We start from the raw sequence: 12,848 nt of genomic DNA, 5'->3' as shown, positions 1-12,848 counted from the left end.
TCCGTTCTTATCCATTAATTTTGAGACACAAGGGGCTAAATATATATTTAATTTTTCCTATGTTATCGTTAATTTCCTAACGTTGAATATCGGAAGATTGCTTAAGAAAATGGAATAAGCACGTGGATAATTTTGATATTTGGATTTTTCGGTGAGTATCAACGCTTTGTAATGCTAAAATGATAAAACAATTAGCTACTCATTCACTCGTATAAATGATTGTGAATAGCATATGGTCCCATAAAGAGATTTTGTGTCCTACCCATATCATTTGATTTAACGATTAATATCATCATTGCCAAGATTCATAATTCTGAGTTCCTTCAAAATATATGGATTTCGTTCAAAATAATTTAGCATCTCAAATAAATATCTTGAATTCTTGACTTTCATTCAATAACTTATAAAATTATTTTAAAAATACACTTGAACTTTTAAAAGTTTCATTGATACCAAATTTTTTAAAAAACTTCAAAAATACATTTGAAGAGTGTTAATAATATATGGAAGGAACCGTCAGCACTACATTTAAAAAATATTTATAAACTTTCATAAATAACATTAATATCGCTAAAAAAGGTTTTAAAAGTTTGTAAAGTTTGTATAGTTTTCTTCCTTTTTTGCCATTCAAATAGTCCACAAGTCCATAATTTGGTTAAGAGGGAGGGAATTTCGACACATAGTCACATGGTAAAGGTTATCTGGATCTCGACTTAAGAAGAAAAAGTCAAAAAATGGGTCGAGGGAGGAGAAATTGTTGGGAGAGAATCCCACGTTCGCTAATGTAGGGAATGATCATGAGATTATAAGTAAGGAATAGATCTCTATTGATACGAGACTTAAACACAAAGTAAAGTCACGAGAATTTGGCTATGCTAAGCTAATCTCAAGCTTAGACCTATCACAAGTCAAAACTAAAAGATTACAAAGCAAATCATATGGCAATGGTAGCCAATGAATTCAACCTCTTCAATCCTGCTTCCAGGATTGCCATTTACTCGACCTGTCAGCAGCAGCAGCAGCGCCATAGGAGGGTGGAGGAGCTGTATGAATCGAACAACGCAGGCTTTGCGTTCGTTCCAAAACAATCGATCGAAGTCCTTATGATCGATCAACTTAGAACCAAATCCAACACCTTCAGCAAAATATGTACACCGCCATCTATAGCATTATTCTTTTGGCCCGAGATCGGATAACGTCCTCCGAAATCACCACGGACCAGTCTGTGTTCGTCTTAAGCATCGTTTCTTCGTTCCTTGTTGTGTATCCATTACTTTCAATGCCTATAACCAAATGTCAGAATTCATCAACAACAATACAAAGCAGAGGTTGTCTCATGCAGAAAATTGCAGTATTAAAAGGTAGAATGGTTTGATGAATGGTTTCACCCACACTACTACTAAAGATATCAAAGGGGAAAGCGTACCCGGTTATTGTGCATTTCCATGATTTCTGCCTGCAACAACCACACAACATAATAATTGAGAATTGGTGATGCCCGTTACTTGATTAACAAGCTCAAGCTCACTCTTGTGTCATAGACAAACTTTTGTACCTGTTTTTGCCGGAGTTCTTGGTTCTCCTCTTTCAGCTTCGCCACCTCCACTTCCAGTTCCATCGTGTAAGCCTAGTACGAGCAAAGAAAAAATCATGAACATAACAGCCTTAGCCTACCGCTAATAGATATTGTCCTTTTTGGGATTTACTTCAAGATTTTTAAAACGTGTATGCTAGAGAGAGGTTTCTGCAGCGTCGGCTAGGAACAGGTTTTAAAACGTGTCTTTGGGGACCAGCGTCCTTGCTGACACTCGTCCCCTTCTTCAATCAATGTGGGCCCCCCAATCTACCCTCCTTCGAAACCCAGTGTCCTTGTCGGCACACCGCTTGATGTCCACTCCCCTTCAAGGCTTAGCCTCCTCGCTGGCACATCGCCCAGTGTCTAAGTCTAATATCATTTGTAATGGCCCAAGCCCATCGCTAGAAGATATTGTCCTCTTTGAACTTTCCCTTTCAGGCTTCCCCTCAAAGTTTTTAAAACCCATCTAATAGGGAGAGGCTTCCAGACCCTTATAAAAAATGTTTTTGTTCTCCTCCCCACTTGAGGTAGGATCTCACCATCTCAATCAATACAAAACCAAAATATCTATGAATGCATCTAATAAAGAATAGATCAGCATATGGTATGACATGCTTAAGTAGTTGGGTATACAAATGCATCAAATGGTTGGTTTCACACATTGTTTTAGTCTGCAAATAACCATATATCACAACTCCAGGTACACATAGCCACATGGAAGCATGTCAACAAGAATTCAAGTCATGTGGTAAACAACAATGAACAACAACAGATCACCTGCTTTCGAGCCCGCGATCGAGCAGCCGACTCCCTGTTCTTTATCATTCTCCGCTGCCTCCTCTCGACAACCCTGTCCAGAGTCCCATTGCATCTCCTCCCCCGTACTCCATTAAGCGTGTAAGGCACCGGAGACAAGGACGAGGTATCACCATTGCTCTTTCCAATCCCATCAGATGATAGCTGGTTTGCTGGAGATCCTGTTGCAACAGGCATAGCCCCAGCTGCTAAGCTAACCAATCCCATCCTTCCACCATGCAGTGCAGAGCCTGGAATCAAATTTGAGCTCAACCCTTGATCCGCAAGCCCCATAATCCCATCACTAGGCAAAGGCAACTGAGACCCATATGTGGTCTCAGTAGGCTGCTTTGGAAATATTGGCTGTGGCTGATGTGCTCTAACTCCATTAACATTCAACAATAAGTTCGAAGATTGAATTGGAATATGATTGTTATTGCCAAAGAATCCTCCATTGTTGGGGTTTCCGTTCAATTGAGTATCCTCTCTCACAACTCCAGCTCTCAACAAAAATTCTTCAAGTGTCATCTCCCCAAGAGTTTGCTGCCTCTGTTGCAAACCAGAAGCAACAATATTCCCATCTTTAGTACCACCATGTTCATCCATTATGTCCTTCCATACCTCATCCACCTTCTTCTGGCTGAGTGTCCGTGGCAGTGTCAAAGAGCCTTGTCTCTGCAAATACCCACCACTACCATTAACACCACCAGCCCCTTCTTTAGCAGCAGCAGCAACAACAGCAGCAGAAGATGCCATCGTTTGCATTTCTTCAGCGCTCCAAATGTTCTTCAACAGCTCATCCATGTTCATTGACCCAAAATCCTTCCCTATACTCCCCATACTCTGAAACTCATCGAATGTCAGCGAGTAAATAGATGATTGCCGCGCTAATGGATGGTTAGCAGAAGGCCGCCCACCTCCTCCGCCGTTTCCGGCAGATGGGTCACTTCCAAAATCCTTGAAATTCATCTCTTCGCAGTTGTACGAAATGGGATCAAATCAAACCCGAAATCGGATCGAACCACCAAAATATCACTCGAAATTCAAGATCATTTAGCCTACGAACCTAGATTGAAACTCCAATCACTACAAAACAAACCCCACATGCAAAGATACTCAAAATCAGTGGAGTTTATATCAGTAGAACTCCTCAAAACAGATTTCCAGCAAACCAACGGTTCAAAAACCCAGAAATCCCTCACTGCTACAAGTCCAGTTCAACACAGAAACACCATGAACAACAAATTCAAAGGGGTAATCAATCCAAGCTATGAACTAAAGCAAGAACTCAAACTACTACCAAAACACCACAAATCAAGCAAAAAAATAAAATAAAAATCAGGGAAAACACAATCCAAAATAAACACATATATATGTTTATATTTATTTTATACAAATTCCCCCCTTCGAATTGTTTTTTTCTGGTAGCTAAGTTGGCTGCGTACCTTCTTCTTCGCTATATTAGGGCTTTCTGGAGGCGCCAAGTGTCGGCTGTTGCTTCCAATCTCTCATGGTTTATGATTATTATTATTTATTTTATTTTTTGGTCGAATTTTTTTAATTTGTAGGTTTGAAGACGATGAGCTATTTTGCGTTAAAATTACTTAAATACTTTTTAATATTATTATCCATTTTAAAATAAATGGGAAAGTGGGCCGCCTACATTATGAGCCTTGAAGTGAATATCACCCAATGGGATTCTGCAACGTGGCCCTATTTCCACCGTCCACGTTTACCCTCTCTTTGCTTTTATTTAATCCTTTTTCTTTCTTATAGTGGTGCGGTTCGTACAGTTAAAAAGCGCATGCACATGATCCACCCAGATCCAATCTCCTACGCCGCGGACCACTATATCATTTTGATTCCCCACTAAAAAAAACGAATATTAATTTTTTTAAAAAATACTTGTCGAAATCAAAATTTAAGGATATTTATAATACAAATTTTGTCCTCTATTCTCCAGTTAGGTTGAGTTGGATTATGAATTGTTAGGTTAGGAATAACGGGTCTCCACATTGGTATGATATTGTCCCCTTTGATCATAAGCTCTCATGGCTTTGTTTTGGGCTCCCCAAAAGGTCTCGTAATAGTATTCATCACTTGTAAATCCATGATCTTCTACTAAATTAACCTAGGCATGACTCACTCCCAAGAATCCTCAACATGTTATATTCACAACGTATCATTAACATCGGTTACCAACGTCAAATACTATTAATATTCATAATAGTCTTAAAACGTAAGATATCTTGGGTTGGATAGTAACCCTGTTTTTTGATTTATTAGGTTGATTTGACTAAAAAAATGTCAATCTAAAAGTAGTTTTATTCAAGAATATTCATATTTATTTATTTATTGTGTGGAAGAATTTTATTGGCTAGTTATATAGTTGGGATGGTCTTGATTACAGGTGATTATTTTTGCCCATTTGTGTGCCTGTAGTTCACAATTTCTTCAAAACGCTCAATCCCCATCCACTTAAAATAGTGTATATACTGAGAATATATATATTATTGACTTGATCTAGAGTCTTGATATAGAAACGTAATGAACCATTCTCTACAATAGTATGATATTGTATACTTTGAGCATAAACTTTCATGACTTTGTTTTAGGCTTTCTTAAAAAGCCTTATACCAATGAAGATAGTATTTATGATCTCGAACTTTCTTCTAACATAATCTACCTAAATATATTTGTTTATTTCATTTCATTTTTTTTAAAATGGTTTAGGAATATTTCAATCAAAATTTCATTTTTTTATAATTTTTCTTTTAGGCGGCTAAATTATAGAAACTATATGGTTAGAGACAAAATATGTTGGAAGGACTCGAACTAGCATTCGTATTGAGACTCGAACTCATAGGGAAGAAAATTTATGGATGGAATCAAATATGCATTATTTACAGACATACAATATACTTCTAATATCGAATTGAGATCAACTAGTAATGCATTGTATGTCCCATAATAGAGTTCGACCCAATACTTTATAAGGTGGGGATAAAACATTTTGAAAATATTCCGGAAAATTCAACCAAAATTTAAAAATCAAAATAAAATATGGTTTAGATTCCAATTTTCTATTTTTACGATAATTGAATTAAAGTTATAATAATTAATTAGAATGTATATCACAATAATTTATTTATTGTTTGAGTTATTAATATTTATGAAAAATTAATGATTGGATAAATGGGAACGTGGGATTGTTAAGGAGGGGAAGGTTTGGGGAAAAAAAAATATAAATAAAATAGAGGATCTTCCGACCTAACTCTTACCTGTAAATGGGCAATGGGTCCCACCCTTTTACCTATTAATTATTGCAATAAATCCTTGCTTCTATCATCTTTTCTTTTTTTTAGAAAATATAAATAAATAATGGATTAACGGGTTACTTAGGGCTCGAGCCTATCCCGATTTGGTTTGAAAGACAAACCAATATAATCATGTGATATCGATTTATTTATGTACTCTTCATTTGCTCGAGTATCATATATTTACCAGCTTCTGTCTTGGTGCTGTCTTGGTTGTTCGTCATTAAACTACATTTTATTGGGAGAGGTAGTGATGATACCATTCATAATGAAATAAACTAGGAATGTTTTAGGAAAATAGTTAATATTTTATTTTAAAAAAATTTCATTAATACACCATTTTTACTTCAATTTTCGATACAAAATACTAACCGAGCGATAAACAAAATTAAAAAGAAAAAAAAAACATTTATGAAAATTTAATTTAAGAACATTACGAAATGTTTTAAAGTTTATACGTATTTTTAAAATACTCGAACCCAACCAATCGACCTGATTTTATTTGGACCAGTGATTTTGGGCTTTTTATGGGCCTTAAGCCCACTTGTCAGGTAACAAAAACGACCAGAAATGAAGATTTTATTGAGATAGAATAACAGATCAATTAAGATGAGAGAATGATACATAATAGGATCAAAGTAAATGACCATAGTGGGTGAGATAGGTATCATCCAACCATTTACCCAAAGCAATCTCAGTTGCACTATTAAAATGATCATGGTCCCAGCTAAATATCATATGTGGTAAAGTTTATAGGCAACTCCCAAGAGTCGATAGTAATGATGTCTAGAAGCTCTTTTTGGACCGCATCTTTAGCTGCTCTCACTGCGGGCAAATCATGAGTATCGTGCTTCATAAAAAAGTCATACATGGATATCTTAACAATAATGACAGGTAAAAATCTAGGTTTTATATCATTGCGGATGTCGGTGGAACTTCTTTTAAGCAGTGTCACTCATAGCTGCATTGCTCTCTCCTTGATACCAAAACAAAGGACGCACAACTCCACCTTCTTTTTCTAATGTTTTAATTCGTTTAATGAAATTTTGGTAAAAAGTTAGAATTGCTAGGGTTTTTAATCCATGGTTCAATTAAAGTTTCACCTTTAGCACAAGGAACTCAGCCCACGATGCCTACCTTTTGTCCAGCTTTTGCTATGAACTCGTGAGCAAATGGTATTCCTGGGCCAATCCCTGGAGTTTTGCCAATGTCAATCCCCAAATGGAGAGGTTCATGTGCTATCTCCCACTGGCGCTTAGGGTTCAATCGTAGGATGGATAGGTCGGATTGACAATCTAATGGGACCTTCCCATCCCACACAAGATTCCCTTCTGTATTGTTCTCTACCCCACCTCGACCAGCCATGTTGCTCTGACCGGCAAGGATGAATACGTTTGTGGGAGAAGTAGCTCCTGAAAGAGAAGTAGCTCCTCGACCAACCATGTACTTTTTTTTAATTATTTAATTATTTTGTATTTATTATCATTTCGTGTTTCAATCTATCTTAAATAAAATATATTAGCCTTTTGTTTTAAACCTATCTTCTTTTCTAATTTCATATTCTATATAATGTCGATGTTCTTAATAATATTAATAAAATAATATTAAATAAAAATATAACACATATTCCACCCTTAAAAAAAAAAAATTATTTACTTATTTATTAGATAATTTAGTTACGATATATATATATATATATACAAATAAATAAATAAAACATTGAAGATAATACATTTGAGTATTTACTAAATATAAAGGGTACACGTGGCACGTTTATAATGCGACCTTCTTTGACAACCAACAATGGGCTGGCAAGTACATTGTACGAAGAAGTTACAACAAAAGTCATGGTTTCTCCCAAATTCCATGATACCACCTGTCAACTTATCAACCCCCCCCGCCTCCCTCAAACAAAATTATTTTATTATCTCTCACCCACCTTCCATCCCCCCGCGTGGAGCTCACAACCAACCACCCGTACCCCAAACCCACTTCAAAAGGCGCGTGAAGAACACACGCGCTGTATCACACGTACCCCGGGATTTGTGTTTGTATAGATCTCCGCCGACACATGTGGGTTTATTGGCAGACCCTTTTACTTTTCATATTCCAAATTCTTCCCCTCATTTTTTGTTTATTTAATTTTATTTTTTGGGTTTGTGTAAAAAGTTGGGTATGTTTAAAATGGTTGAAAATTGTGAGGAAAACGATGGCGTAGATCCCACTCAACTCCCCAGAAAGCAACGGAAAAAACAAATTAAAAATTAAAAATTATTATTATTTTCGGAACCCCACAGTCAAATAGTATAAATATAAAGGACAGATTTGCAATCGATATATATATATATATATATATATATATATATACACGTGTGTATATTTATTGTGTGCGTGTGCCAATTCGTTGTTTTTCTTTTCTTTTTGTTTTTTTTTTCTTTTACTCTCTCTGTCTTCCCTAGATCTCTCTCTCTCTCTCTCTCCTCTCTTGTTTCTTGAAGTGCGCAAGAAAGAAGGTGCTTCTGTACTTGTGTGTGGATTCGTGGCTTTTGGGCGAATGGGAGCTTGCCGATTGAATTGATGTTGTTTTAGTTTTTAGTGGGGTAAAATGGACGGTGGTGATGGAACTGTGAGGCTTGGGGCTCTGAACTTGAAGCCGGATCGGAGCGGGTTGGATTTGGGACCTGATGTGTCTGCTTCGTCTCCGGTGACCAGGCAGAAAGCCGCCGCTGCTAAACAGTTTATAGAGAATCATTACAAGAATTATCTCCAAGGTCTGCAGGATCGTAAAGAGAGGTAAGATATATTTCGTTGTAGAGGAAATTTTGTGCTGGAGTTTTTTGTTTGTGGTGAATTTTCTGATTGACTGATGGCGAGTTTAGTTTTATGGCCTGCTGTGAATTTTATTGACTTGAGGAGACTTTGACAAGAAATTGCGGAAAGTGTGGATTTCTATTGGAACTCCGTAATTATTGCTGAAAATCTAACTATGACGATGTTTATTTTCTTTTTTTGTGTTTCCAGACGGAGAACGCTCCAACGAAGAGCGCAAGAAGCTCAGGTATCAGCTGAAGAACAGGAAGAGATGTTGAGGAATTTGGAACGCAGAGAAACAGAATTTATGAGACTGCAAAGACGTAAAGTTGGAATTGATGACTTTGAACAATTAACAGTCATCGGTAAAGGTGCATTCGGTGAGGTATATGAGAAAATGCTATTTGCAGAAACTTGAACTCTGATCACCGTGCTTGAACTTCATTTCAATTTTTTGTCTGAACAATTGCTTATTTGCTTGTTGGTTAAGCTTGAAGATTCAGTTCTACTAAAACTGGGACAGGATTGCCCTAACAATTTTCTCGTATCTGCTCTCATTTACGATGCATATGCAGGTTAGATTATGTCGTGCAAAGGGAACTGGGGAAATTTTTGCCATGAAGAAGCTGAAGAAATCAGAGATGCTTAGCCGTGGGCAGGTGAATTTGGAATGTTATGTACTTGTATCTGTACTCAATCAAACATACACCTCTGCTCAAGAAATGCCTTTGCGTTGGCTTCCTAATAGTGCATTAGTAGTATAATCAGCGCGTCCACAAGAAGAATTTTGGAATGTTAGTTCTTTTGGTGCGTAAGTATGTATGGTTGCAGATAAAACTATGATCATGAAGAATATGAATTCACTTGATATGATTCTTAAGCCACTAAAGTAGCTTGGCGAATACACAAACTTTTGCTTGTATGGAAACTTCCGGAGAATGTGAAGAAATGAGCTTGCTCATGAGTTCGGAATATATTTCACAAATAATTGGGATCATAGAATTTCTAATGTCATATTCTGGAAGGCTTTTCAGTAGTTTTCATTTCTTGATGAGTTCCTATCTATGTATCTCATCATATCAATGAAATGTCTATCCTTTCCTGTACATACAAACACACATACACGTATCTAATGACGTTTTTTTTTTCTTTACACGTTCCAGGTTGAGCATGTTCGATCCGAGAGGAATTTACTTGCAGAGGTTGATAGTCGATGCATTGTAAAACTCTTCTATTCTTTTCAAGACTCTGAATTCTTATACCTTATTATGGAGTATTTACCTGGCGGTGACATTATGACATTACTAATGAGAGAAGACGTTCTGTCGGAGGATGTTGCTCGCTTTTACATAGCAGAGAGCGTTTTAGCTATTCATTCAATTCATCAACACAATTATATACATAGGTATATCCCTTTTTTACATTGACATAAGAGCTTTTTCCAAGAGTCATATTCTTCATCTTGAATTCAGATGATTAAATGCTTCTATATTCAAGTAAATATTGGGGCTTACTCTTACTTGAACAGTATTTGGCTTACAGGGATATAAAACCAGATAACCTGATACTAGATAAGAATGGCCATCTGAAGCTTTCAGATTTTGGCTTGTGCAAGCCTCTGGATGATAAGTATTCAAGTATACTTTTGAATGACGAAGATTTAATAGCCCAGCAGGCCAAAAGTGAAGGTCAAGGTCATACTGACACTAATAGATCCCAGTGGATGATGCCAAAAGAACAAATTCAACAGTGGAAGCGTAATCGCCGTGCATTGGTATTGGATTTATCATCTGCTCTATCATTTCCTTCTTTGTTCAAACATTATTAGGTTCATAATCACGCCATTTATCTCCAGGCTTTTTCAACTGTTGGGACCCTGGATTACATGGCACCTGAAGTATTGCTTAAGAAAGGATATGGGATGGAGTGTGATTGGTGGTCATTAGGGGCTATTATGTATGAAATGCTGGCTGGTTATCCTCCTTTTTGTTCTGATGATCCAAGGATGACTTTCCGCAAGGTAAAATCTGTTCAGTAATGTAGGCTATTTTGTTTCAGGTTTATGATGTATACAGTCGTTCATATGGATTTCTTTCAGATAATAAATTGGAGAACTTGCCTGAAATTTCCCGAGGAACCGAAAATCTCAGAGGAAGCCAAGGATCTTATCACTCACTTGCTATGTGATGTTGAAACCAGGTTGGGAACTCGAGGAGTAGAGGAAATAAAGGTAAGCCAGACAAAGAAAACATTTCCTTTTAACTTATGTCAAGGATGGAGAGTAATAGCTTTTATTTGTTCTATTACAAAGTACAAATGAAAGAGTTCATTGAGTTTCTCAAATTGAAAAAGAAAGAAAGAAAGATGAAAGAGTTCATCTTTTATTTTTAGCAGGTAATTTTCATCTGATTAATTATTCTGATAGGCACATCCATGGTTCAAAGGGATTCAGTGGGATAAGCTGTACGAAATGGAAGCTGCGTACAAACCAACTGTCACTGGAGAACTAGACACTCAGAACTTTGAGAAATTTCCTGAAGTGAGCATGACTATAAACCTTGCATACAATTGATAGTTTGACCCCTTCACTTCCTATTTAGCTCCAAATCTGCCAAAGATTAAAGAATTATTACTGAGTCATAACATATCTAGATTGTCATAGTATGAAATTTCATCTCTACCTTCAATTACAGGTACTCATGGTGTGAGTTCTTCATGGGATTCTTTGTCTTCCTTTGTCGTAATTTACGGATACTGTGAAATGTACTCCTTTTGACATAAGTTTTTAAACCTCCATTGAGGTGTAGAAATAGAACTTGAAACTCCTTACCTTGCCACGTCTAATCTTTCTTGATCTTTTTCTCAAAGTTTATTGTACTAAAAATTCTTCTCCTTCCTTTTCCCCAAAATGTAGGTTCAAGACCCTCCATCAGATATGCCAACTGTTGGACCATGGAGGAAGGTAATAACGTACTTTTCCAGCAAGAATGATTGTGGAATGGTGCTTGCGCTTAATAAGTTGGAATGCTTTATTGCTAAGCTATTATCTCTGCTTCACACTTCAATTTTAATCTTCTGTGAGAACTTGTTGATTAACATCATTTGGTGATGTGTGTTAGGCCTATTGATTTCTTGTTGACCGCGACTCTACTTTCTGTTTGCAAAGTATTGGGTACTTCCATAACTTGTCTGTTTTTTCTTTTATTCACATCAGGGGACTTAGTGCGTGTGTGTGGGGTGGTGGTGGGGGTGTGGGAATAGTTTGAAAGTTGCACCTCTTTTTATTTTTTTATTCCTTAAGCTTCGTACTTTTGCTTGATTGCCCATTTTATGCCATTTCCACTTTCCTTCAATCTCTTCTTTTTGTTTCAGATGCTAACTTCAAAAGATACCAATTTCATTGGATTTACTTTTAAGAAGTCAAACGTCAAATCACTTGAGAGTACAGGTAAATGGAACTATATATGTCATTTCTTTAAATCACTTCCTTGTCTCATATTCTTTTAGCATGTTGGTTCAACAATTTATGGTGCTCATTCATTTAGAGCATCTTGATTCACATAACTACAGTACTCTGAGACCTCAATTACCATTCACTTTTTCTTCTGGAGTTCAACTTTGTGGAAGAAAAGATTCAAATATTAGCAGATGTTTAACTTACGCTGTTTGTCTCGGAAGTTAGAGGAGACATCATTGCAGATAATAATAAACAAAAACATATTAACACAAACATAAATTTGTAGGTACGGATATTCATTCAAACGTGTCATGTAAAACACCGTCTCTAGTTTCCTTGTTGGGTATGGTTTTCTTCTCCTTCCCTTTCCCTTTTTCCTTGGTTTCTAGCTGCTTTCTTTCTTTAATATCAACCTTCACCGTTGGCTCAGGTCGAATAGACTTGCAAGAAACTGTGATACCAGAAGTTGAGCAAAAGCAGGAAGCACAAGACTATCCTTCTTCTGTGAGTAAATTTTGCTGAAAAGAAATTACACAATATATATGAGGTTTGCCCACAGTAGTTTGGTATTATATGAAGATTATTATCACTTTTAAGATAATGCTTCACTTCTGAATACTGTTATATTTCATTACAACTGTAAAGAAAAATAAGCATCTGAGTTCATCAATAGGATTAATTTTTCTTCACATCATCATGATTCCCAATGCTCACTCAAATTCTTTGAAATAAAGTACAACCAGGACAATCTGTAGTCGACCTTGATTTCCAAATTAATATCATTTCCTAGATGCCTCCAATGTTGTGGTAGTAGGTGTTGAATTGTTGTACTGAACAGAGGTTATTAATTGGTATCATTGAAAACGTCATATAACCCAAATCATAATTACTA

General features: G+C 36.5%; 2 protein-coding genes across 4 annotated transcripts; one reads left to right on the top strand and one right to left on the bottom strand.

Moving 5' to 3' along the window:
* Window positions 1-839: 839 nt before the first annotated feature.
* LOC111496444 (ABSCISIC ACID-INSENSITIVE 5-like protein 5) lies at window positions 840-3,947 on the bottom strand. 3 transcript variants are annotated; one of them, XM_023146885.1, is made up of 5 exons: window positions 3,817-3,946; window positions 2,354-3,429; window positions 1,556-1,627; window positions 1,427-1,456; window positions 840-1,283 (listed from the first exon to the last, which is right to left on the bottom strand). In XM_023146885.1, the coding sequence occupies exons 2-5, from the start codon at window positions 3,338-3,340 to the stop codon at window positions 1,209-1,211; spliced, it is 1,164 nt and encodes a 387-aa protein (XP_023002653.1). In that variant the 5' UTR covers window positions 3,341-3,429; window positions 3,817-3,946; the 3' UTR covers window positions 840-1,208. The 3 variants fall into 3 exon arrangements, with proteins under 3 accessions (XP_023002653.1, XP_023002654.1, XP_023002652.1); XM_023146884.1 differs by having other exon boundaries at window positions 841-1,283; window positions 2,354-3,457; XM_023146886.1 differs by lacking the exon at window positions 1,427-1,456 and having other exon boundaries at window positions 2,354-3,457; window positions 3,817-3,947.
* A 4,171-nt stretch (window positions 3,948-8,118) lies between these two features.
* LOC111495908 (serine/threonine-protein kinase tricorner-like) lies at window positions 8,119-12,650 on the top strand. Its single transcript, XM_023146065.1, has 12 exons — window positions 8,119-8,481; window positions 8,710-8,884; window positions 9,075-9,158; window positions 9,663-9,904; window positions 10,042-10,273; window positions 10,355-10,519; window positions 10,598-10,729; window positions 10,925-11,038; window positions 11,414-11,461; window positions 11,872-11,947; window positions 12,243-12,299; window positions 12,387-12,650. Exons 1-12 carry the CDS (start codon window positions 8,294-8,296, stop codon window positions 12,476-12,478), a joined length of 1,605 nt encoding a protein of 534 aa, XP_023001833.1. The 5' UTR covers window positions 8,119-8,293; the 3' UTR covers window positions 12,479-12,650.
* Window positions 12,651-12,848: the final 198 nt, after the last annotated feature.

The sequence above is a fragment of the Cucurbita maxima genome, unplaced genomic scaffold (genome assembly GCF_002738345.1).
Source record: "Cucurbita maxima cultivar Rimu unplaced genomic scaffold, Cmax_1.0 Cma_Scf00022, whole genome shotgun sequence".
Lineage (NCBI taxonomy): Eukaryota > Viridiplantae > Streptophyta > Magnoliopsida > Cucurbitales > Cucurbitaceae > Cucurbita > Cucurbita maxima.
Note: the sequence above shows the minus strand (reverse complement) of the source record. Positions and strands in the feature narration are given on the sequence as shown.